Source organism: Oxyura jamaicensis, chromosome 5 (assembly GCF_011077185.1).
Source record: "Oxyura jamaicensis isolate SHBP4307 breed ruddy duck chromosome 5, BPBGC_Ojam_1.0, whole genome shotgun sequence".
NCBI lineage: Eukaryota > Metazoa > Chordata > Aves > Anseriformes > Anatidae > Oxyura > Oxyura jamaicensis.
In genome coordinates this window covers 2,223,819-2,250,861 of record NC_048897.1, presented here as the reverse complement: position 1 = coordinate 2,250,861, position 27,043 = coordinate 2,223,819, and the positions used below count along the sequence as shown (strand labels likewise).

The following is a 27,043-nucleotide window of genomic DNA, read 5'->3' as shown; positions in this document are numbered from 1 at the left end:
TTGCTGGTTGAATGACATTTTATTTTCACATTCAGACAGCTGTACAGTTTCTATAAATAGATGTGGTACTGTAATATTTACATCTTTTACTCACCCATTACTAGTTTATTCCCTTCAAAACAGTAGAGACCCTGACCAAGCCAAAACAGAGTTATATCTGGGTTCATTTACTCAGAATCCTATGTCAAAACATACAATACATCGGTATGCATCAGAGCATTTCTCCAGGTATTTTACATGTAACATTATTTTCTCCAGACAGACTCTCCTCACAGCATCCTAAGAGCTTTCCATACAAGTGCAGTACATTTCAATAACAAAATCAGGATGCAAGAAACATTCATATTCAGTCTACTTAAAATAAGGAATGTGATGGATAATTTTAACTGAAGGAGTTTCGTTACGCCTTAACCCAGTATTTGTGAGATTCCTTGATATACAAGTACAAATTGAAAAAAAAAAAAAAATAGCTTAAAATTTTGGAGACTGGATAATCCTTTGAGCTTCTGAGTATGTTCTGTACATTGCTATAGAAACATCTTGTAGAGAATATAGTTACGAACCCAGAATTACATTGGTTTGACACGTGCTTCTGCCAATAATGTTTCCAAATTATACATTTCCATTTTCTGCCCTCTGTGATTAACTGCTTGCAGTAGTGCTATATGTATCTATTAACTATACTGTTGAGATGCCTACAAATATTATCTAAATTCCCATTTGAAAAACCACATAATTCATGGGGTGCCAGGGTTTTTCACAATATACTACCTTCAGAGTTTCTCTCTCTCTGTCTCTCCTTTTCCCACTTGAGAAGCAGTCATCTCCACAGACGGAGCAATTTACTAGCCAAAATTCAATTGTCACGTGATATTTTCAGACTATAGTAGCTAAATTGTTCATCTCTACCAAAAGGGTTTGAAGAACTATGTGACAAGAACTCCATGTTGGTGGGTAAAAACAACACAGAAGGAAAACAATAAAAACATTATATTTAAACAACATGCAGGACCGGACTGCTTCCACTGTGCACATATGAGAGAATCTGAAAGCAGAAGCCTGCAGTTGTAAAGTGATAAATTTGGAACAGGTACCACTAGAAACAAAAAACCAACTGAACTCAGGCTATGTTAGCCACCTTAAGAAAAAGGGAATTCCAAGGAACGGCCAGAGTAGGTCACTCACAGCTGGATGCTGATGCTCAAAATTGTCTGATGAACAGCTCATATAAAAACTCCGTTAAGGATGAATTCAGAAGGAGACTGAGCAATGAAGTCTTAGATTTTTCTATGGGGAAAGACTTGCAGGGTCATACATAAATAATCAAGTTCTCATAGAAGACAGCAAAGTGAGATCCAGGAACTGCAGTAAAAATGGGAATACTGCAGCACGTCAGTGTGCCAAAGGGTAGGTACTTCCCAATATCATGATCAACTGGAAACCGGCCGAGGTGGTTTGCTTTTGTTTTCTGCCTCTTTCCCACGAATGGCAGCCACATAAGAGAAGAGACACAGCACGGAGTAGCAGATCTCATGAGCCTACGAAAAGTTAAAAATGGAGATAACAAAATTCAGATGATTTAGCATTTTCTAAAATCCACTGCACATTTTATATTCTGTTGTATGCCTTCATGGGACAAATACTCTTGCTACAAACAAAATTTGGAATAAGTGTCTCATGCTACTTTCTAACTGAAATAGAGAAGGCAAGCCTTATAACTAACAGAACACCTTGGGGATAGAAGTGTTAGTTGCTTGATAGTATGAATACTCATAATTTTTAAGACTAGTACACTAAGTAAGAAAGGTGGCCGATGCTTTAGCAAAAACATCCTACATATTTGCTTTTGGCCTGTTGCATGAAGTTAAAAGCATTTTTCTAGGAGGCGTTGAAAAAACTAACAAAAAAACCCTGTAAAACTAAACATCCAGTACTATACCTTGACTCAGTGAGATGGCAGAATTCTTCCTTCCTTATTCACAATGGCAATCTTTTTATGCTCTAAAGTACAAGGACTGGTAATCCCTGTTACCTGTTAACCAAAGCTAGTGAATCCATGGCTAACAAAAGTTGGGATTTTTTTTTAATTTAAATATATATATATATTAAAAAAACAACACCCAACATTGAATGTTTCATACAAAAAATACCATACATTTTTGTCACTGTCTTAGAGCAGGGGCTTTCACATACCATTAGTAAGACTTACAAATAATGCTTTTAAATGATTACGTCTACTATTACTTAACAGAAAATCCTTGTCTAGCACGCAACTGGCAGCACAATTCAGTGAAGGTAAGACAAACTCAGTCTATAGCCAAGTTTTAATACTGGCTATTCTGGTGATTTGAAAAGTTCTTGTCCTGTGTACTGACTGAGGCTTTTATTTACCATCTTTGTAAAGGTAACATGTAGGACAGCATGCTTTGTTGTATTATAGGACAAGCTAAAATGCTTCTGCAAATTATCATTCATTTTCATTGAACTGGCTTGTTAAAAAATACAGCTGCTTCTTAAATTATATATATTCTAGGAATGTTGTTTATAACACATTTCTTGCTTCTTCAAGTATCTTGCTTCTTTTCCCCCTTGAAGCACTGTCAACTGCCATGCAATTACCAAATGTATACACCACACTTCAGAGACAATAACTGAAGAAATTTCAGTTATGATGATAATCATTGGTGTCTGTTTCTTCCTCTTAAGTACATTCGAGCCTGATTATTATCTCTTGTCTCACTGCTCACTTTCATGAAGAGAATGGAATTTTTTATAAACTCAGATAGCAATCATTTTACGCCCAGGAATTAGTTTCCTTTTCCATCTGCTCTGTGCATTATGGATTGTGTTCTGCACTGTCTTCAGTTTAACAGTTTCAGTAGCATATTGTGCTGAAGGTAGCTAGCTGGTTTGGCTTGATCTATTTAGTGAAAGAGACCACACTTTCTACATTACCTGCAAGATTCTCTGGTGTTATAGGAGCAAGAATCAACAAGTTTCATGAGGGTTTTAATTAAGGGAAGGCAACATAAGAGAAGCTTGTGCTTCACTGCAGTGTTAGCATTGCAAATCCTGCAATCTCAGTGCAATTCTTTTATCCATGTGACAACATAAAGATATATCCTCTAAAGAACTACCAGAAGGCATCACAGTTGACTCACCATTGGCGTCTTGTACTTGTGGCTCACCACTTCTTTAGTTTCAGGAACTAAAACCGGACGGGCAAGAGACAAAACAAAAAGTTCAAAAAACGAGAGGAAAAAGGGAAAGAAATAGCACAATGTTCCCATAGGAAAGGGAAGGGATGCACACAGACAGCAGGTGCAGGAACAGGGCATCTCACTATCCCTCACTTCTAGATACTTTTTTTTTTCCTCTTTGCTTACATTACACGTCCGTCACAATACTGGTAATGTCATAATGAATTACTGAGGTTGGCAAAATATTTCATTGCCTCAGTTTGGAAAATCACAATAGATATTTGATGGTTCTTAAAGACTCTGGCTTTTCTATTAATACTTATTCCTGCTAGCCAGCAACATTAATGGCAAATATGATTAATGGCTAGTGCAATGGAACAAACCCACAATTCCATAGGAGTTTGTCAGTACTTGATTCCCAAAGATTTTATCCTTTAGATGTTTGAAACCTTCCCTGCTGAAAAACAAATCTCAAAAGAGCTGTTGGACATTCTGATAGTAACCTCGTGAAATCCAGAAGAAAAAAAAAAAAAAAAAAAAAAGGAAATTAGGGAGGTGTTTTTGTTTTGTTTGTTTGTTGTTTTTTTTCTCTAAACTGGAAGACTGCTTCCCATCTGTATTTCAAGAGTTTCTCAAAACAGTCTTTTTCCTGTTTAGGACATGTGTGTTTGTTCATTGTAACTTGACATACTCACTGAAAATATTCTTCGCTTTTGAACAAATTGCCTTAAAATAAAACACGGATTTCAGTTACATATCCTCATAAAATACCAGGCTTTACTTGCTTTCCAGATTTTATATATATATTAAAAAAAATCTATTATCCAGAAAATTTCATGTTGCTCCCTTGCACTGCCTCAAACTAACAGTAAGAAAGAACATAATACAGCTAAAGAAAAATATATGTTTTGCTCTCACTGTGGAATGCATAAAAAAGTGAGCTGTAACCATCCCATCAGTGTGCACTGCATCCGAACTGCACCTTTAACCTCACAGTTGGTCTACAAATGTTGTTGTGAACAGATACCATGGGAAATCACCAGGAGAGAACAAAGACCACATTAAGAACATACAAATGGCAAATTGTAAATGTTAAGATCAGCATAATAACAAGACCAACTTTGAATACTTCCCTTCCAGAATAGCTGAAATTTGCCATGGGATTTCTGTATCACAACAAAAAAAATTTAGAAGCAGTAGTACAGAAATTATGCAAAACCAAACCATACCAGGTTCATAGAGGAAGGGTAAGTGATTTATTACACATTGTACTAATGACAAAAAAAGAAACAGAGGCAGATGAGTTCAGTATGAGTAACTAGGAAAAATCCACAGCAAAGCCTATCCATGCAGATGTCATCTCTTCAACTATATGACACAGCTAAATGTTGGAGAGGGAGACAGATCACGCTCTAGGGGGCCAAAAGTAGGCAGTGCAGACTGGGTTTGGGAAGGTACTCGAAGTACAAACCAGTGCCTACCAATTTTAGTATGTCATGGCATTGTCATTCCTGAAAAAAAATCTAGTGCAAAGTACAGAATACGATTTTAAGAAGTAATATGATATTTGTTTGATTTTTCAGTTCTGTTTTCTTGGAAAGATGGTTGTTACATTAATGACTGAAAACAGGGGAAGCGCACACCCAGGCTGCACTGCCCCAGAGATACTAGTAACTAGAGTTGGGAAGATAAGGAGGTGCACATCCAAGCTGCCTTACCCGTTGGCACCAGATGTTCCAAATTAACTCCATGTCACCAGGGGGTAAAGGTGGGAGTGAGGCTGGTGCACAGCCAAATCAGGTAGGTTTTTTACAGCTGTGTAAGTCTCACTGCCCACTGGATAACATATAACTGTTCATATACTCTTCAAAAAGCAGGAAGGGAAAGCTGTAAGGACCTTGGGGCCCAAGGGAAGGAGGGAAGGGGAACTGTGAAGTCTCGTATCACAACTGAGAATAGGAAGAGAGGGAACAGGAGAGCACCTAGGCAAGGTACCATCTTCCTCACTTCCCAGTCAGTAAATTGCCTTTTCTTTAAGCACAGTGCTCCTTCACAGTCCTTTCAGTGTGGAAAATTCTCCTGAGAGGACTGGTTTAGGAAGAATAAAAAAGTGGGCATGGATTTACACCCACAGAAGTCAAAGCACTACCACTGCAGAATACAGAGGGAAAAAAAAAAAAAAAAAAAAAAAAAGGCAACCCCACCCAAAACTCAAAATAAGAGATTAGCAGAAGTATTTTTCTTCTAACATTAAAATTTATTCCTAATGCTGCTAAACTAAGTGGATGAAGGAAGTACGTTATTAAGCACCATCCTGCAGCCTTTGGTCCTGTGAATGAAAATACGGCACTACCATAGAATGAGTTCAGGGGATATCACTTTACCTGCTGGAGAATGAAGGTTTTCATAGTAGCCGCGGTGAAGGGGCCACAAGAAAGTAAAGCACAAGTACACAGCAGTAACTCAAATTCCAGAGGGAAGAACCTCACATTTCCTCACCTACTTTAAATCTCCATTTCCAGTTGCAGGCAACAATTCCTGAACTTCTCCTTGCACCCTGCTCTGAAATCACAATTCCAATTTTCGTGCTGCCATATAAGCCCAGCGTTACACAGCCTGACCTTTAATTTCCTGACATGTTATAGCCACACTTGGAGCACTTAAGATTCACAGAATAAAATAAAATCCTGTACTGAAATATTTCCCATCAGACTGGAGTACAAGTTTGGCACACTCCACCTTCCCAAGAGGAGGCATTATTTCAGTATACTCTCTCTGTAGTGAAATCGCATTGCAAGGTTCACAATGTTTAAACACAGCTTTATAACTTCATTTTTAAGATGGCCATGCAACCTTTTGGTGAACACTATCGATTCACTTTTAAATTAAAATGTTGATTTCTTTTGAACAGGACAGACAGACATGTTTTCTCATCTTTTAACAATCAAAAGAGCAGCTCTCAGATAAATACTCAATTCTGCGCTACAGGAGAGCTTGGCTTTTCTGCAACATCCATCTTCCTTTCTTCTTTTTGTTTATTTTCTGGATGGGCAAATTGTAAATCCTATTTAGTATCTTTAAAATGCTTCTTGTCTGGGACCTCTATTTTGGGAGCAGGGTATTTTTACTTTATAAGTTAGTTAATTTTGCAGCTTTTGCTTGTAGCATCCAACTCCCAATTTTGTTTCTCTTACTTCTGAAAAATACCCTTCCATAGGTTCCTTATCACACATCTAGATTTTACAGTAGCTTGTTAATTACAACTTTTTCTTTAAAACATTTTTTTTCCTTACACTTATTATTTAGGGGCTAAAAGTTGTATCACAGAGTCATCAATGGAAGTTGACTGGGAATACCTAAAACAAACACTGCCTTTCTTCTTGTGCAATTTAAATACATTTTAAAGAACACTTAGAGTTAAGAGAGAACTTTGCGTCTCCAAAAATGACTCAAGATTCATTTCTGATCCAATCTCTTTTCTTGGAAAAGCTGAAGCAATGGTTTGAGCTAATTTTACAGTTTCTGAACCCTCATATTCGTTAAACCCATCAATAAAGTTTTACCACCTTAAGCAGCTTCTATCAGAAGTAAAATCAATCATGTCCATCAGGGTAAAAACATGATACTTAAGGAATATGCAACCATATAATGCAGACATCATCGATCATTTAAACTATTAGAAAATTTTCTAGTGGTTAAATTCATTAATCTGATCATTTGAACCATGCACATTTTCAGACAAGGAGAAAAACTGTTCACAGTTTAAAATCCCCAAATTCTGTGAGGTTAGATTCATTTAAGGCAAAAAACAAGCAAATGATAATTGTCAGAAAGGTTTCATAATTTGAATACCTTATAACTCTGTATCACCAAAAGGAGACAACACATTACTAAGGATGAAGTCATTAATATCCAGCACTCTCATACTAAATTTCTTTTACATCGTAAGAGAGAATCCATCAGTCAGAACCTTCTATTCACAGCACCAAAGAACAATCAGTCTTGGTAAACAGAGCTCCAAATATAGATTTTGATTAACTGCCAAAGCATGCTGATCTAGTAAGGAAGCAAAACTGTAAATTGTATCGCAGATGGGTGGAAGAATAAATCAATATAAGTCTGGAGGATTATTTCAAGAGAAGTGTATGTATGGATAATTATTATGGAGAGCTGCATCTAAAGTCACTCTTTCTTTTTTTCAGATAGCTATTTAAGTATAGACTGACTGACACTAACATTGAATAGAAAGCCAGAACTTTCGCCAGCTAGTCAGTAGGCAGATTATAGGTAACCAGCAATAACTTGCCTAAATGACACACATTCTCTATTCTCCTTAATGTTTACCACTCTTTACTAGTTATGCTCTGAAACAAAAGCCACACAGTCTAATGTGCAACCTTCCAAGAGATGTTCTAAAACAAAAATTAAACTCCACACAAAGCGAAGAAGAAACTTTTAGCAATGCTTTTTCTTTTTGTAATGAAAGCACAGTATTGAGAAAGATCAACTGCAAGTTTTGCTTAAAAAAATGATTTCCCAGAATCAGAAAAAGGAACATACCGAAGAAAAATCTTATATAGATCAAAGATTAACTGCTGTTTTGTTTGCTTCACAAAACTCAGAACATCTTCTTTGCCTATTAACAAAGAATACCTAGGCCACAAATCTTAATATGATGAAAACGAACACACAAATTTTTACGTTGTCACTCATCTCCCTGTTAGGCAACTTCTTAGCACGATCTACATTCTTCTGTCTTTGAAACTGCAGTGTAACTCTGAATCTGAAGATTGGAAATTTGAGTTACTGCCATGTGAGTACAGACCTAATATCAAAATAATGTAATTACCAAATTCCTCCAGGACAAAGACTCCTCGCACAGTATTGCACTTTTTAATGTGATTCAGCTCTATGAAAACCTACAAAAACAGGAGAAAAATAACACAAAATTAGTAAGTTTTTTAAAAAATAAAAAATAAAACCCAAAATTAAACAAAAACATCACCACAGCAGATACAACCTGAAGTGTTGTAGCATACACTACCAGTTCATTTACAGTTTAATATATAAATAAAGGGTGAAATAAATATTCAAAAGACAAACTTGCCACAATGCTAGAAATCAACAAATAACTTAAAAGTGCTAAGAAGCGAAGACAGCAGAAGATGAAGTACCTTCCGCTCCTTGCAGGAGGAGAAAGCATGGAAGAGAAACGAAGGAGTTAGTAACTCTGACATATCCAACAATGCTACCCCTTCAGGCACTCAAATGAGTTATTGCAAAAAAAGAATACCAACACACCTGAAATACAACAGAAGAGGGGGACGAGAAAAAAGCCAGCTCCCAAATTTGACATTATTTGTAGCCTCTGATCCATCCCAGTTTCTGCCCCTCCATGCATCCTCCTCCGGCACAGAGGGCAGGTTATGGACACTACACCTCCCACCCTGACACGGATCCTCCTAACCTATCCAGTAATCAAATCTAATCCAGTGAGAAATTACTGATCTCCCTCCTCCCTGACAGCCTTGCACCATTTAAGATTTTACTGCTGTTTATGATACTTAAGCTGCTTACTTGCTTTTGAAACTGTCTCCTTTAAAAGTCAGCATCAGTGTTCTGCTTTAGGCAGCATGGGAGCATTTGGGCACTTCTCTACCATATGCTCACTTCACAAATGGCCACTATCAGCTGGGCAGTCACTTAGAAAACAAACCTGCTTTTAACTCATTTTTTTATAAACATGAACCCCAAAAGACAAAAAAAAATAAAAAATAAATAAATAAAAACTACACAACTAAGTTTTCCAGCCTAGAACCTAAATGACAAGATTGCATGAATAAACAAGTTCTGAGCATATTATGTTTGTTCAATATCCAGTACGTTTCACAATATAAAACAGTCCCTTCTCGTATGCACAGCTCCAAAAGGATCAGCAAATGCACAGACATAAGAAGCTGTAGAAAGTGCCATAAAGAATCAAATCCACGCATCAGATTCTAATACATTTGCTTTTTCAAAGCAAGAGAAACACCAGGACTAACGTTGCCCTAGCAGTCAGAGTCTATTTCCAGTACCTTAAAGATGCACTTACAGGACTGTATTACAATAGCCTGCACTGACACTTTCAGTTCCTACATGCTTATGGAGCCATAACCTCAGGACCTCATTAAAAACATTACTAGATACACTACGTTGTCTTGGGAAAAAAAGGAAAGGAAATCGCTGCAACACTTCTGAATCCAATAGTAACAAAACGCATGTAGCCCTAGATGATATGCTGCCCAGGAAAAGCAAAGGAAGTCAGCACCAGAAACCTCACCAGAAACCTTTTTTTTCTTTAAGGAAGAGGCTTATTTGTATCAATCAGTAAACCATATATTTGAGACAAGTCTGGTTGATTTTCAAGTTATTTTTACTACCAGAGAACTAACAAATAGTCCAAGGATGTTTTCTGATCAGTATCAAAAACTAAACTTCCGAGGTACCTAAACAGAAAATGTGAAGCTTGCCTTCTATTTATATTGACGCATTCAAGGAAAGGAGAACTAATCCTACTTTTTTTTTTTTTTTTCCCCTTTGTCAGTTTTCACCCATGGTTTATCAGTTCAGTTGGTCAAAAACATTTTTTGAGGGATGGCAATAAAGAAAAACAGCCAATAACAGAGCTTTCTTTACTGTACTTAGTTTTCTCTTTCTGTAATATTTTCTGTGGAAAAGTTTTTGCTAATAATCAAAATTCAAAAATGAAGCAGAAAGGCTCAGGTGAAACGCTGGCTATTTTGTCTGCTAACAGTAAAGTTGGATGAAAGACTTGACTGCCCCAGATTGTCATAATGTGAGCATAACACTAAGGAGTGGGGCATAAGGAGTTATGGGCCATATGAGAATTTATTTTATTTGTCAAAATTATATTAAGTTACCAATTTTCAGAAGACATATCAGTTGACAGGCAATTTGTCACTACTTTAAGGGACAGAGATGCTCTTCTCTCAGTCAGAAAACAAAAAAGCGTGTAAATGAAATAAGAGTTACTCACCCTGGGGAAAATGGTTCTTCAAGACAGAGCATTCAGTGTGGATCCTACTGTAAGTGGGCATATGCCTGCTACATATTAAACTTCCATTTATTTGTGACACAGATGAATTCTTAACTGGGACAGTTACCCAATATTATAATTTGTAGATTTAAACTTGGAATTTTGTGAATAGCCTGCCAATGTCACAGGTACACCTGATTCCTCCTTATTACAGAAGGACTTCCTCTGACCTGCTAGGCACAGATAGACTTCAACAGTTTTTTTTCTTCTTAAACTTCTGTGCACTGCCAGCGTGGTGAGACAATTTGTGAATGCTAAAGACAGCTATCACGCGTCAGGAACAGATTGGCCCACCATGCATCTAATACATTTCCAGAGGAATTCATATGAGGCAGTGCTAATGTACACAAGCTACAGATCAAGAGCCTTAAAAAATAGGTTCATGAAATCCAGCACCATTCTAACACTGAAACTAACGGTATTATTTCTATGACTTCCAACCAAGTGAAGCAACAGAAAACTCTTCTTTTTCCAAGCTGTATTGCCAAAAAAGAGTACTTGGAAAGAAGGCTAAAAACAGGGCCTGGATATGGAGTAAAGAAAGGAAGACGAAGTTGTGTCTGATGAGGTCCTGTAGCCATTGGTTGGTCAGTTTCAACAGTTTTCAACAAAGAGAAATGGCTATAGGTTCCTGGTTTTAATCATACATGTCCATACTCTGAAATTAACTGCCTTAGGGAGCAATCCATTTCATTTATATGAAAAATGAAAAAGGACGGTTTATCTAAAACAGCAGAGTTTTTATTAAATCAATCTGATTGATGAGTAATAGAATAAGAATGCAAGCATCCCTTAGCTCCAAAGATGATGGAATTGAAAGGGATATTTTTGTATGGTGCAACTAGTAAGATACTTTACATAAATGCCACAGTTGTGTATTTTTTACAGACCCTCAACTGGCAGACTTTTGATGTCTGCCTAGACACTCTATTTTGATATCGAGGAAAACCAGGACACACCTTAGGTCCACTTACATACTCAGTTCCCTTGCCAGTTGACAATGTAAATCTAACAGACTCAGGAGTTCAACATATTCAATATCCATCCTAAATAATGGGAACTCATCTGGCTGCAGCCTCATTGGAAAGTGGAGGAAGAGAAGGAATAATTTTACAGGTGGGGAAGACAGCTGGCGTATTTCCTGGGTCTCATCTGTCAATTTGCACAGACCATTCTTCAGAAAAGATGTACTAATTTTCATCACTGACACCAAATTAGAACACCATTCACTTGCAAAAAGGACACGATAAAGCTAATACTCTAGGAGCGCTGCTGGTAACACAGGACTTAGTGACTGTAATGCTAAATTCAACCATTAATGGTCCCTTCAGTCCCACAGTAAGGATCAGCACTAGGTTTCCCTAGGGTTTCATTCCAGTCTTTCAGTTAAAAAAAAAAAAAAAAAAAAAAGTCATAGAGGTAGACTGTTTCGTCACAGAGCAGGTTTGAAATACTACAACAGTAGGTCAGCTGCAGTCCAAGTTCTACCCTGGTAATAGGAAGAAAATTTAAGGAGGTTCACAACACTCCAGCCCTTATACTGGCATATATGAACATGACGATGCCGTGATCTTGAGAGAAGTATTAAATAAAGATTCTGAGATGCACGTGCACTTCCAGTGGGATCTACACTGATGTTTACTCAAAGAAGAACAAAGCTTGTGTGGAGAGAAAAGTCTAGTCAAGAGGAAAGGAAAGGAAAGGAAAGGAAAAAACACTCCACAGAGGACTGACAGAAGCTTTTGTTACTTACACACACACACACGCACTCTTTTTCTCCTAAAAGAGGATTCTACTGTCTAGCACAGCATGCATTTAATATCATATGCAAAACAAAAAGACACAAAGCAAAATAAAAAACAAGGATCAAAGGAAGCAACAGAAACAACATCCACAAAAATGAAGAAATGGCAATTCTAGTCGTGTTTCCTCTATGCCTACAAAATCTGCTCTTTGGAGGGAAAAAAGAATCAATAATTCATTCTTATTTTTGTGAATTACAGCAAGAGCCACTTTCTCATTCTATTTTCATACTAAATTCTACAGATTCTTCATTTTTTAAAACAAGACAGACTACATATAACGTAGGCCACCTTTTCCATCTGCAATATTTAAACACTATCTCTAAGGCTGACAGTTTATGCCACCAGGATATGTTCACAATGTGATGCATTATGGCAGTTTAGATTACCAGTGATCAATTTTTCTGTCGCTTGATATCCCACTACCGTTTGCTTTGTCCTTACACAATTCTGACCACCAGAAACAAGAAGTTGAAACCTGTATCAACTTTTTTTTTCCAGTTCATTACAGTTCTCTCATTTTAGTGTTTTTTACATACATGTAAAAATGTGCACATGTACTTTTGTGTAAACATACACACGCACTTTACTCCTATCAACTCCCACCACACTATCCCTTGTTCTTGCTGATACCCTGGCCAAGAGGAAACACAGATGCAGGTGTGCTGCAAAAAGCTTCATGCTCACATAGTCATCTTATGTATTGCCCTCATACCTGACTGTGCATAAATTTCAGGTTAATTCCTTCCAGTGTGACCTGCAGAAGACCTCCTTCACCAGTTTTCATATCCTGCACAGGAAACTCACCACCCAACTCAGGGCCTGTGATATGTTAAGAAAGAAAAAGAAACACAAACGAACACACACACACAACAGAGAGAGGGTGGGATGGGAAAAGGGGAAGAAAAGAAGAAACAGAAAGCAGTCAGCCAAGTCGTGATATGTTCAAGTATTTTCAAGTTCTGATTTTACCGGCAGTTACTCCTCTTCAAATACAACACTATACAGGTGTTTTGCTTTTGCTTGGATCTAGAGTGAGATATATGGGGGCAAGCTAACGGTAACATTATGTGCTGTGTACACACAGTTGGATGTACAAAGCTATTCTCAAATTTCCAACTAAAGGCCCTTATATTTAAAGAAATTAATAACAAAGCCTGGATGATTGCAGATTAAACAACAAATACTCCCAACAAGTAAAATCTTGTACCTGGTTTAATGCTTTGCTGTCTTGCTGCTGCTCGCTCCATGCTGTCTTTTACACAGTAGTATAATTCCCGACACTAACATATAAAAAGAGTAAAACAATGTTATTTTCCCACATTACAAGGGAACTGAATAGCAAGATTCTACAAAAAGAACAAGCCTCATGTGGTGCACAACAGCAAAACCCTGTAAAAAATTCAACCACAGCTAATTACTATATTGTATTTATATATTTTTTTTAAGTTGACAGGGAAACTATTCATAGCTAAATTGCCCAAGCTATAGTGAATAGTTCATGCCATGGCACATGCTCATTAAAAATATAACCAAGTTGACTCATTTTCCTACTGCAGAAAAAGCTTAAAAACAATATCACAATCCCTCCCTTTCTCTTCACATTCAGAAAGAAATGTTACTGGTCATGCTCAGATAAATTATCTATTCTTTATTCATTTTTATTGCCTTACGCCATATTTTTCTATTTATCTACTTCCAAATCCCCTCTCTAATATCAAATAATAGTTAAACCATAACCTCAGAATAAAATTTAAGAGAAATTTCTATCCAAGGCCCAAAATACATACAGTTAGCTTTCTGAGTAACTTCTGTAGCATATTGATTTTGTCATTCTCTTTGTATTTACGTCTTCATTATGATTACCTGGTCAATGTAAAATTAATTTTTGAAGCAGAAATCTAATTCCTTTGCCTCAGAAATAATAGCTTTTCAATATATCACTTGCAGCTGCAAATCTTTATCTCTTGCTTGCTGGTCATTGTTCAGGCATTACTGGAGTTTAAGAGTCGCTGGATTTTTTGTAATAGGTTTAAAGCTATTTCTTTATGTTTGCAAATAATTGTAAGGAGAAGAAAATGGCCTTCAAATTAGTGGAGAAAGCAGACATGCATGAAATCAGAAAAATCATACATGGACCAAGGATAAAAAAATTCATCTATTTTGTCAGTTTGGATTTTCCATTAAAATCAACACAATTAAATCCATTACTAAGGTAAAGTATTACTTAGCTTTACCCCAAAATCTATCACAATATTTTGAGTATATTTGTAAGCCTCCATGCTCACTCAATATTTGGTAATTGAAGTGTTTTCCCTCATGGATCAGAATTCAATCAGACACTAGACTATCTCCGCATTCTTCAAACCAAAAAAAAAAAAAAAAAATCAAGCAAAAGCTACCCTCTTTTTTTTTTTTTTTTAAATTACATCCTGCTATACTATTGCCTCCAGGTAAATGACGAAGCATAATGCCAGCTTCAGGTATCAGTGCTGTTAAACAGCCATTGCAGTTTAATAATCAGTACTGAAGAGGGAATACAATTTTTTGATTAAAACATGGAATATGACATACCAATATGACATATTTGTTCTGCACTGACTTATCTCATTATTAAATAAAATGTGTACCTTCTTTGTGTAGAACTTGTTCAGTTGCGTCTCCTGACCATTCCTCCGCCAGAGGCAGAGAACTTTTGTTTTGGGACAGTAAGTCATGTTTATGAGTTTCTCATACCACCAACGTTCATACACAGTGCCAATGTTGCTTCTCAGCACAATGCAATCATCACACACCTGGGAACACAAGATGTTAGATGAGATTTCTAATACTATTTACTGAATGCTACTCGTTGCATTAATATTTGTTCTTGTCTCTACCTCCATGAAAAATATGTCTCCTGTTGTATCTGTCCCAGCATGGACTACAAAAGTCTGCTTCTTGATGTGGCGGCTGCCGCTGGGTCTCACAGGGAGTTCCCGTCCATTCTAGATAAGAAAATATGCCATCATGAATGAACTTTGAAACCAATTTTCTTGAAAAATGTCCAGTACATGACACTAGAAGCATTTTCAACAAACAAAAAGAAAAAAAATAATTTTTAACACAGCTGATCAGAGGCAATTTTGGACAAAGCCTTAGGCAAGATACTGCACTGAATTCAATTTCCAAAAGAGTGACTATGAGAGTTATCACAGCATAGAACAACCTTCAACCAGGTACAAGACTCAGTATGTGCTAGTGAGTTGTTTGGGTGCCAATTACTGTTAATATTGTTAATATAACAAATGTTAATATTAATATAGTTAATATTAATATTATTAGTAAATTAATATTTACTAATAATAGTAAAAGTCTGCTTCTTCCTCCAATTACCTATAAGAGAATTTCATATCCTTCCTGTGCAAAAAAAAAAAAAAAAAAGTTCCAATTGTAGAAGTACTCTGGAAAAATAGCTTTCAGAAGGTTTATCTCACATCTACCCTGGTGAAAACTGTGTTCAAAGCTCTCTAGATTTATTAACTTAACTGTTAGCCTACATTCTTAATGAGTAACACAGAAGGTAAGGTTTACTCTGCATTGTAGCTGACAATGTAAATAGCTTCGAATAGAAACTGATCCAGACAAACCCTACGACCTGGTGACCCATGGAAAACTAAACACTTCCTACAGTTTTAGTAAGAACAAAGGTTCCCCCCAGTAGAAGTGATATTAAGAAAACATTAGGGTTGGACAGATCTCTAGTACTGAAATCTCGTGTTTATACGTATTTGTATCACAGTTCTGCTTGATTACTGCATGTAAGATTATAAACAGGATCATATAATCATAGTCTTTATGCTGTACTTGTAAAGGCAGTTTTTAATAATCCAGTTTGGTTTTAATACTTTCATCTTAGTATCACAGAGTATTTATAGAAAATCTTTGAGGTATTTTCTCCCCTTCTACTGGAGCTCCCCCAGATACATCACTCATCACTGTATTACCTACCAGATTGGCGAGCTTGTCTAGAATATCATTTATTTGCTGGCTGTGCACCAATCCAATATGTGATTTTCCCATTAGACGACGCACCTTTTTCCTAATATCATTCTTATTCACCTGGAAAGCACATATGAAGACAGTTACTTTTCTGTAATCACAGACAACAACTTATGGCTCCCAAATTCAACGTATTTTTGTTTCCATTGCTACGACTACTCATTGCAGCTCAACCATGCTAGGTCCTCTTTAGCCCAGCAGTACCAGCAGAAGTTGCACATGCCCAGCAACTGGGAAAACTGGTGTAAGTGGTACTGTGCTAAACAGATTTCCTGCCTACTCTTGCACAACAAAGCAGCAATTCCAGTACCCCCCACTTCCAACTACTGATATTCCAAATACACTCAAATGCCATCTTAAAACGTACCTTCACCTTCCACTTATATCAGGAAAAAATCAATACCTTGCTTCTCTTTCCCCACCCAAAAATTTAGATAAAAATAACTTCTTCCACTGGTTGGATATTAGACGTTCTTATCTTTTCATTACTACAGAATGATGTCTCACCTCATTTACACCACAAGACGTTTTCAAACTATCACCTAGTGTAACTGTCAGGCTGTTGCACAGCATAGTGCATCAAAACTGTTACAGGACTGTCCTGGTAACATGATGCACTCACTACAGGTGGTTCCAAACATGATAAAAATTTTAGAAGATTGATTTCCCAATGACTTTTGATAGAGAATTTGCATTATCTAAGAAGTATCACAAACTAAAAGAAAGATATTATTAGTAGCCGCCACCTACAGTACTAAGGTCCACTGAATGAGAAAAAAAGGTTGCTTAAAAGTCATTGCAAATTATATGTTGAGTTGCATATTGATGTGCATATTTGCAACCTGCCCATATCTTCCTTTCACCTCTGACTTCCCTAAGAAGATCTGGAATTTGCAGTTGTAAGAGAATCTGATTAGATGACGCTCTCTACCGATAACTCATGCTCTTGAGTGTAAGAAAGTCCTCTTAAAGGTACTGGTAGGGCTAAAAAGTTTCTATCTTAAATAGCAGTGTATATGCATACTCATTGCATAGGACTACTTAAACTCGGACAATGAAACTCAAAGGATCTCCACATTCTGAAATAATTTCCTCATTAAGATCAGATGTTTTATAATAGTATTTTTTACTATACTGTTCTGATCTCTGAAAAGAGATGTATGGTTTCAAAACAACACCAACAAAACATACTGCTTAGATATGAGGAGTGATCTATTAAAAAAAAAGTTACCTTTATCATAAGCATATAAGCAATCATATTATGTAGCAGCGTAGCCAACAAGCGGTCCTCATCATCCTCCAAACGCTTTCGATCATGTTCTCCCAAGGAAAGATACCTGCAAGAAGAGCTAGATATGAAGTAGACTCACAGGCATTCTTCATCCAGCTCACTACAGCACTGGCAGAGGACAGAACACTATTTGTAAAAAGTGCATGGCAAATAAAACCTCCAAAAACACTACGCCAAATGGGCATTTTCCACTAAATTGCTGTGATCACTTTAAACATTGCCATTAAATTATTATCTAGTTCAAGTAACTAATATATGCTCAGTGGTAAAGTTCTCAGTGGTCTACTGGACTTACCCATATTCTCTTTTCCACAGTTGCAGCTTCATGACAACTGCTAGAAGAACATACAACTCAAACAAGAGCTACCCCCTTTAGAGCTTTAGTTCTGCCTTGCAGTTGCATTTAACTCATGAAGGAAGTATGCAGGCACTCTCTTTTTCTAGTAAGATAGATTTCAAACTGTTTATTTTTCCAAAAACTAGCACCCTGCAAAATGGTATCTTTATTCCAGAATACAATCATCTGTCCAAATAAATCCTTTGCTTTATTAGTGATCTAGCCTATTGCATCTATTCATAGTGTGATCATGATTACATGACCTATTTCCCTGGAAATGTCACCTCTCCACGAGCATTAAGAGAAACACGTCAAGCCTGAAGACAGTATTTCAGTAGCAGGAGATGCTGACCAGCACGGAGACAAAAGCCTCACTTTGGAATTGTCAGTTACAGTAACAAGATTTACAAAGTGGCAATAGCATTTGCAACAGAAATTATATTATTTTTACTGCTTAGGCCCCAGGTGAAATAATGAGGAGGAAAAAAGGTCTACCAAGAGCTTTACCTGTCAATCATCTCCTGGGGTCCCTGGTCCATCCCCATTCCTTCTCTCTCTAACATCACAGCATCCAAAAAAGCATCTTCCCAGAACTGCATCTGGTCCCACAAAGTTGAGCGCTCTTTACCTATGCAATGCATACAAAAATTGGGCATTTATTCCAGTCAAATACTTTAAGATAAATTCTCTTTCCTTCCCACACCTTGAAAATACCCTAAGCCAACACACAAAAAAATCCATTATTAAAATAAAAAAGTAGATTTTAAATCACAAGCAATATCACAACTGAAGACAAGTGTAAAGTAGAAGGAAAGACATCTCTCATTCTAATTCACAGCATAATTTTTTGAAAACCTTAAAGAAAAGAACCTCTTATCCCTGTTCTTTAAGGAGAATGCTTTCTTCCATATATTGCTAACACTGCCTGAAAGCAACAGGAATATCTCACACAAACACAGATCACAGCAAACACACAGAGAAGTGGAAAGATGAGATTATTACTCATAGAGAAGGTTTCCATTGCAGCATCCTCTAACTGGTCCCAGACAGATCCTTTATCCCTGCCTGCACCGTTCCATGCAGGTAGGAACAATAAATGGAAAGGATGGAAAACAGAGGAAGAGAGAGCTCTTGATTAACAGCAAGTCCAGATATACATTTAAAAAAAAAAAAAAAGCCAATATACTCAATATACTGCTAATTTAAGGACATGCTCAAAAGCCATGAGTTTAGTAGCCCTCTGTTTGAAGACTTAAACTGAATGGTCTTTTGTAAAAGCCCAGCAATACATTTCAGCCTTATGTGCATTGCTAAGATCCTTCTCGCCTCCTTCCAACAGTTTAAAGAACTAATTCTTATTCAAGAAGAACAAGAGCCTGGAATAAGCTACATTATATGCAAACTACTCCAGTCACCCATCTCTTATTCCATTTCCCCAGCAAATCCTTTGCTTTACTCTGAATGCCCTGATGCACCCTCCTATTTTATCAGCATGGACAAACAGGAGGTGGTTAAAATGGTCTCTGGTAATGCATAAATTCCAGTCTGACCCAGACATGACTCCCCCTGAACTTCAGTCTAAATGGTCCCCTCGCCCTCCCTCCCCCAAAATAGTTTACCCAAAAGTCCTTCATAAAGATAGACACGCTGGTTCCCATCCTCTGGAACTCTCCCTGGAGCACTGCCTTTGTTATCCTTCACGCTCTGCTTCAGGTTATGAGACTTTGCCTGAAAATGATACAAAAGGTGTCAGACAATTTAACTCTGCAACCTGCAGGGGTGTTTCTTGCAGTCCACTGCTGTATTTAACAGATAGAGTTTGCAAGTTATATTTCATAAACACTTCTCCCACAAATGTTGATAAAACAAATAAATTACTCTGTTAAAACAACAAAAAAAAAAAACAAAAAAAACAAACAAACAAACAAACAAAAAAAAAAAACCAGGGAAATCTAGACAGAGAAAGCAAAACATCTTCCCTGATGAAAAACTGAGGCAAAAAAAACAAAAAATACAAATCCCAGACCAAAGGAAAGAACTGTTAAACCTCTTCTGTTATCTTCCACATTCCACACTTATGCACCAAGTTTGCCCAAACTCTAACAGTAAATATTTCCCACTGGTCAGGAAATAGTGGAATACCACTATCATTACACAGATGATGAGAAATGCAGGAAAAAATATGCAACCTTCTTGCATAAACACAGAAAATGAATATTCACAAGCAGAATAAGGTTACCTGAGTTCTATCTCCAATTCAGACTTCACACATTTATCTTTCATTTGCCATTCGTAAAGGACTGGTCAACTTACTGATGCTTAGCAAATGATTACGAACCAGCTGGTCAGAAGAACTGTATGCTGGGACTATCAGCCAGCAGGAATGGCAATAATAAAGTTGCTCATCAATTTCTCTACCACCAAGTAAATTATGTTGTGATACCCAACATTCACCACACGTCACATACACATCGGGTTTTTGTTCTAAAACTGTTCCAGAAGTGTCTTAAATTCATTTAGTTTCATTAACCAAGTAGAAAAATGCAGAAAACTAGAAGTGTTTTTTAAATGATTTTTTTTCAAAGTCTAAATCTTTATTAACTGACAAAGACACCTAACTAAACAAATGTAACATGGTTACATCTTACATGTCCATCTAAGAGCAATTTCTTCTTTCTCTTAGAAGAAAGCTGCAATGAAGCACCATGATTTTGCATGTGTTTCAGAATTTGAATTAGATGCCCTGTAAAGGTTTTTGTAATTCAACCAGGATTATAAAATAACAAACACAGCCAGACCAATCTTTAGTCACTGTAAGTTGTTTGCTTTTTTGGCTGACAGCTTGACAACCAAACCAAGTATATAACTGTTTTCCTGGGAAGATCTATATTAGAGGTTATACCAATAGTCAAGGACTTTAAAACCAAAATGAGCTCATGGTGTGAGATGTGAACTGACTATTCTCAAAGAACCACATGTTGCACAGAGTATGAAGAAAGGTACATGGATCCATACAAAACGTAATTAATTCTTTAATATCTTGTTATTGTAAATCATTGTTGATCAACCCTTAGAACAGAATCAAAGAACCTCTTTCACGCATTCACTAACATCAACATTATTACTATATAAAAATTAAAATAAAAAGGAAGGTAGGCAGCATCCTTACAAAAATAGAGCTAGTAGCAGAATTTGTCTCAATTTCACTGTCTGACACAGTGCCCCTGGATCCTGCCAGATTGCCACCATTTTCCACACTTGGGCCATCACCAGCATTGCTGCTCAAGTCACTGTCGGCTCCTAATGTCTCTCCAGAGCTGTTACTAACCTGTGGAGAAAAATAAAGCTGTTATCTTCAGTAGACAAGACACTGTGGAGAGAAGATTGGTAAAAGGTTTCCTCTTAAAGCATAAGATCAGCTGTACAACCGAAGGCCACATTTGCCTTTTCTCTTTCAGTGATACTATTCTTGCACAAAATCCCAGTAAAAAATGAAGATACACTCAATACATCCTACAGAAAAATCACAACATTGTTTAGTTTGGAAGCAACCTGTTAGGATTCTCTATAGTCCAGCCCCCCTGCTCAAGCAGGGTCATCTAGTGTTTGTTGTTGAGAGCCATGTCCAAATAAGTTGTGAAAATTTCCACACACAGCAGTTCTATATCCTCTTTCGACATGCTGTTCCAGCGTTTGACTGCCCTGAAAATGAGTAAGTGTCTTCTTGTGTTCAGATGGAATTTCTGTGCTTTGACTTTTGTGTTGATTGCCTCTTGTCCTGACAGCAGGTACTACTACTGAGAAGAGTCTGGCTCCCTTATCTTTATTCCCTCCTATATGGTATTTGTACACATCAATAAGATTCCCCCTGAGCCTTCTCTTCTCCAGGCTGAAGAGTCCCATTTCTCTCAGCTTGCCTGTGATATGGAAAATGGTGTCAAGGGCTTTACTAAAGGTCTAGTAAACACACCCACTCCCCTCCTCTCCTACATCAAGCTAGTCATCTCATTGCCTAAAGTTATCAGCTTGGTTAAACGTGATTGCCTCTTCGTAAATCCATGTTGACTACTCCAATCACTTTCTTGTCTTTCATGTATTGGAAATGCTTTACAGGAGAATTTTCTCCATCAGCTTCTCTCTTTGCTCTCTCCCAGTCTTCAGGAAACTCTCTCAATCACCATAACTGCTCAGAGACAGTCAGCTGTGGCCATGCAGCAGCATCAGCCAGCTCCTTCAACACTCATAGTTGCAACCCATTAGACCACATGGACTTGTGCCAATCCAGTTTGTTGAAGTGCTCTTTAACCTAGTCCTCCTTGCTCCAGACTTTTCCTCTGACACCATGAGCCTGGAATTCATGATGGTCAGTTTTACCAGTTAAGATTGAGGTAAAGAAGGCACCGAGTACCTCTACCTTTTTCATTTGTCACCAGTTCTCCCGCCCAATTCAACAGCAGACTGACATTTTCCCTAGTCTTCCTCTTTACTGTTTATGTACTTGGAGGATCCTTTATTTTGGCCATTCTCTTTCCTTTCCAGATTCAACATCAGGTCTGTCTTGGCTTTCCTAGCTCTACCCCTGCCAGATGGTACAGCAAGCAGATAGTACAGCTGATCAGTACAGCTATACTGGAAGCAAGCAGACATTTTCATATGGTTCAAACACTTAAAGGTAATACATCAGAGGTTTTTTCTTGCTTTTAATGAATCAAACCATCTGCATTTTTTGCTCTCAGGTTACATTCCTTTATAGATGGTTTTTACACACCTAAGCCATATTTATAAAAGGATTGCAAACCACCAGTTCCACAAATTCACCGATACGTAGGAATATGTCCCAGCAACAAGCATCATATATGATGAATACAATCTGCTAATAAAATGGTATGTATATTCTGGCAGACACACATGCTTGCCACACAGTCAGAGGCTCTGGAGAGAGAACACATCATAGGCACGCTGCTATGGATGTGAGATAGTATGCAGTCATACCGTACACAAAATGTAGGCATGAAATGCCCTACCCCGCTTTACCAGGAAATGAATTACATCAAGGTTTCACTTTGGACATATCCTACCACTGTGCTAACTTCAGAATCCTGGCTGGTACTTCGGACCATAACTGCTGGTCCTCCACTGGGAAGAGAGTCGAAATCACTCTTCTGCAATCAAACATACAGAGGACAGGAAGCAAAGTCACATCAGTTTAGTTTTTAGCATAATGAAAACCCCACTTCCCACTCCCTTGGGATCTTAAATCACATGCCTTATACTTCATTGGTTCATGACGCCAACCAAATAGATACTACTGACTCCAAGTCAGAAAGGCATTGGGGTCCTACAATTGAGGAGCTAGCAAAGACCAGTACCCTAAAGGAAGGGGGGGGAGGGGGAAAGGGAGGAGATTACTAGATGAGCCTATCAAGTATTCTCAAAATCTAGAAGTTTTCCCACAGTTAAGCAGCCAATAGAAGAATCTTCCATCTTACCACATAAATAAAGCAAGCGTAGGAGCAACTAACCTGAGAACCTGAGGCCAAACTGAGGCCACTGTCTGCACTGATCTGGGATTTTTTCTCATCTGTTTCTCCCAAATCAAAATGTTTCACACCTTCTGGCCCTGAGCAAAGGGAAAAATAAGCCATTATTGTATCAAGAAAAAAACAGTACATCAGAAGGCAGATGACAGACTGAACGTAGGAACAGTACCAAGAAAACAAACTTGCTTTCTTGTTCCTTGTTTTTTTATTCCTTGGTACTGTAAACAACAAGGCCAGCAGGACACATCTGCCATTCTTCAAACGTTAGTTTGAATTTCAAGTATTCCAAAGGCATAGCCCAACAGAGACTATCACTAAACAGTACCTTTGTTAGCCATTCAATAGAGAAAAGAGGACAGACAAAGGTCAAGTAAGCTTCCAGTTACAGTAACACATGCAGAGCAGTTGCCATTCAACTCTAGGAAGCCACTTCCTTTATTCCTGGTAAAAAGAAGGGATACCTAATTGCTTGGAGTCATTATCCTTTTTAAAACAGCTAATTTGCTCAATGTCTTAGAGTGCGTTTGTTGGACTGAGGTTGCCCACAGCAACTATCTCGGCAGTAATCAGGCAACACTCTACAAGAACATAGTGACAATCAGTGTTATACTAGTAAGAATATCAAGGAAGAAGCTTGTATGATGCTGTACTTCGTATCGTTTGCAAATTGTACAACAAATGGCTCTCCAGAGTTGGCAATCACACAGGTCAGTAGTGAGAGAAGGAAACAGCAAGCCTTAAGTCATGCATTTGTTAACCTGCTCAATTTAAAAGGGAAAGAAAAGAAAAAAAAAAAAAAAAGAGAGAAAAAACTTTATGTTCAACTTCCCATGCAGTTCTAGAATCATATCATCTATTGTCCTCTGATGGGATGGCAGAAGGAAAAGAGAATGATGGACAGGTAGAGCCTGAAAAGAAATTTGGATAAGCACTGCATGAAGTAAGTAATGAGGCAGGAAAAGAATGCGTTATAGACTGTACACAGATTATCACTACTCTCAGAAAGGGGAAGAGACTGAATGCAACACTTCTGCCATATCCATATCTGCCAACTATTCAGTAACAGGAAGATATGACCGCAGCTGGAATAGTTGTGTTAGATACCCGTGACTCTATCCAGTATCTCTAAGCAAACAATGTCACAATCTCTTATAACCACTAACCACAACAACCTGGGAATCATGAACATGTTTGTATTATATGTAATATTAGAGAGGGCGAGACAGCGAAAAGGAAAGAAAAAGGGAAGGGAGGCGAGAGAGGGAGAGAGAGAGAGAGAAGGATAATATACAAAGATTTGGAGTGAGCTTGAGATGGTATGTAAACTCATGAATAGCAAAGCCATAGGCGGGCTGTGCAGACTATACTAGCTTCCTACTCAATCACAAATTTTCCACGTGAAATGTTTTACAGAAAGTAAATTCCTCATTTATTAGAGTAGTCTGCCTATAGAACCATATGCCCTAGTTACTGTAATCAAATTGTCAGACTAATGTCAAAGTATAAACAAAGTTATGAAAGCTAAAAATATCCTTTATAAAATTTGTAATCTTATTTTCCACTGAAATATATATTGCTCACTTTTAACAGCCACTTTTTCTGGTCCAGAATAATGCCACAGCAAAAACTTTTGTATCTCATTAGTAGAGCAAGAATACTAAACTTCAGTTGCACACGTTAAGCAATTTGAAGAGTTCCCTGTCCCAGCACAATTCAGATGTATTTCTAGCAGTTTGATTTTTAACGCAAGTGATGCTGACTGATGCAGTTTAGGTGTTTGACAATTGTGAGCAATAATGGTAATTGAGTTTAAGAAGTACGATAACCACAATCGTATTGTTGTAACTGTCACTTTACAGGCACTTAGGAACCTCCCCTCCCCTTGTTTATAGAGCTGTACATCTGTTAGACATTTAAAAAACATTTCCTCCAATGCAGGCACCTAACTGAAAGGCCCAGCTTGGGAGAGTAGGTGCGTGCACATGCTATGTGTCTGTCACACACACTCCCACCTCAGCAGAAAGCAACTCAGATCTTAAATGCAGTATGCTGTACTGCAGAGGTACCCCCACTTGCTCCAGATGCTCCATGCACTTCACTGAGGTATTTAACTGGGGAGCCTGAAGGTAAGGTACCAAATCCAGGCCTAGCCAGAACGGCAGGAATTATCACCCGTTCACCTGAGCTGTTAGTTCTCCCCAGACTTCAGTCTGTAAAAGGGGCATTGGGTCTGCAAAGTAGAAATTACACTCATGGTTAGGAAATACCTACTACATCATGGTTATTATAAACAACCTGCTGTCCTTATGTCATATATCCCTATTTATAACAGTGATAGCCAAACCAGAAAAACCTGGTACTACAACCGCAGATAATACATATGCATATTTGAACAGACGTTAAGATTTGTGTCAATTTAGACTTCTATTTAGACTCTGCAAACAGGCTCAGATCATTTCACTCCTCCCTTGCTATGGGATATAAAAAACAAAATCTGGTTGATTCCTTATTATGAGGCTGCTCTGACAGCCTTCACTAAATACAATTTTTCACATACACCTTCTCTCTCCCCCTCTGAAGGGCTTTTTGTTGCACACTGACTGTGGTCAGAAACTGTTCGTGGTTGAATGCCAGGTAACAACATTTGCCATCCCAAGACTTGCAAGAACAGAGACTTTTTCATTCCAGTAACGTTCAAACTATATATTCATGTCAAAGACTTGTTAAGCAAAAGTGGTCTTTAACTTGTAAGAAAGGAGATGGAACGCCTTAAAATTCTATTTATCTATATCTGATATGGTGACGATGCAGAATATCTGCTTCTCCTTCTTTGTAGAAGGTAACATTCAGGGGAAGAAAAAACAAAAGAAAGAAATAAAAAAGACAAGAGACATTTGAACACAATTTCCCCAGGGCAAACTGATCTGTTTGGACTCCTCTATAAAACTGGATTTCCTGATAAACCTTTGTTCTTATGGGCATAAAAACTTATGTGCCATAGATGCGAGCTCACTCTGCACCTGGGGAGTTGGCAGTTATGGGGAGGCTGGGAAAATCAGTTTTCTATGTTTTAGCATTTCCTTACTCGTTTTTTCCAAAGATTTTTGCTTTTTCACTTCCTGGTGCTTGTTCCACAATTCTACCCAAGATGCATTGAAAGCAGGAGAGAAAGAGAAAGAGTCAGCGGCTAGTCAGACAGGTGAAAATGGGGAAAAAATGAAACAAAAAACCCACCCCCTTCATATATAAAAAAAAATAGAAATTTATGACAGCTACTGAGTGAAGAGTTAGTTAACACACTTTACAAGAAATCAAAGTCAGGATTTGAGCACTGTATCATCTCTCATTTACAGAATTCACGTTAGAGATGACTTCATACAGTTAACCAACTAAGCAAAAAACAGCTATTACGAACACATACAATGCAATTCATCACCGTTCCTGAGAAAGGCCTTTAAGACTGTCAGATATTTCATCCTCCAAAATATGTGCATCACAATAGCTCTGATTAACATAAATGTTTTCATGTTTCTAGTTTGTATAATTGAAAGGAAAGGCACAAAAACAGCAGCAGCAATTATAAGATAACCTCAGCTGTAGGTTAACACAATATTTAACCAAAATCATCTTTTGAAAATTATCACAAAGTTTACAAGCACGTTACTTTTGACCTAACGGTGTTCTCGATAAATGTTTGGCTCTGCCTTATCAACTAGTCCCTACACAGCAAAAA

The 27,043-nt window shown here is 37.6% G+C and overlaps 1 protein-coding gene across 40 annotated transcripts in view; it reads right to left on the bottom strand.

Annotated features, from left to right (window-relative positions):
• The window catches only part of MADD (MAP kinase activating death domain), a 67,410-nt gene continuing 40,367 nt past the window's right edge, over nucleotides 1-27,043 (bottom strand). For 11 of the 40 annotated variants that reach the window (XM_035328794.1, XM_035328801.1, XM_035328809.1 and 8 more), the window contains 17 exons: nucleotides 26,396-26,449; nucleotides 23,293-23,390; nucleotides 22,849-22,932; nucleotides 20,940-21,098; nucleotides 19,390-19,498; nucleotides 18,773-18,835; nucleotides 18,278-18,398; nucleotides 17,374-17,479; nucleotides 16,092-16,202; nucleotides 14,981-15,088; nucleotides 14,732-14,896; nucleotides 13,312-13,384; nucleotides 12,817-12,923; nucleotides 8,375-8,383; nucleotides 8,050-8,119; nucleotides 3,162-3,208; nucleotides 1-1,538 (listed from right to left, as the gene is read on the bottom strand). In XM_035328794.1, the coding sequence (XP_035184685.1) occupies nucleotides 1,431-1,538; nucleotides 3,162-3,208; nucleotides 8,050-8,119; nucleotides 8,375-8,383; nucleotides 12,817-12,923; nucleotides 13,312-13,384; nucleotides 14,732-14,896; nucleotides 14,981-15,088; nucleotides 16,092-16,202; nucleotides 17,374-17,479; nucleotides 18,278-18,398; nucleotides 18,773-18,835; nucleotides 19,390-19,498; nucleotides 20,940-21,098; nucleotides 22,849-22,932; nucleotides 23,293-23,390; nucleotides 26,396-26,449 (1,592 nt within the window). In that variant the 3' untranslated portion in view covers nucleotides 1-1,430. The remainder of the gene's footprint in view (nucleotides 1,539-3,161; nucleotides 3,209-8,049; nucleotides 8,120-8,374; nucleotides 8,384-12,816; nucleotides 12,924-13,311; nucleotides 13,385-14,731; nucleotides 14,897-14,980; nucleotides 15,089-16,091; nucleotides 16,203-17,373; nucleotides 17,480-18,277; nucleotides 18,399-18,772; nucleotides 18,836-19,389; nucleotides 19,499-20,939; nucleotides 21,099-22,848; nucleotides 22,933-23,292; nucleotides 23,391-26,395; nucleotides 26,450-27,043) is intronic. The other 29 variants (XM_035328802.1, XM_035328808.1, XM_035328813.1 and 26 more) reach the window with 10 other exon arrangements.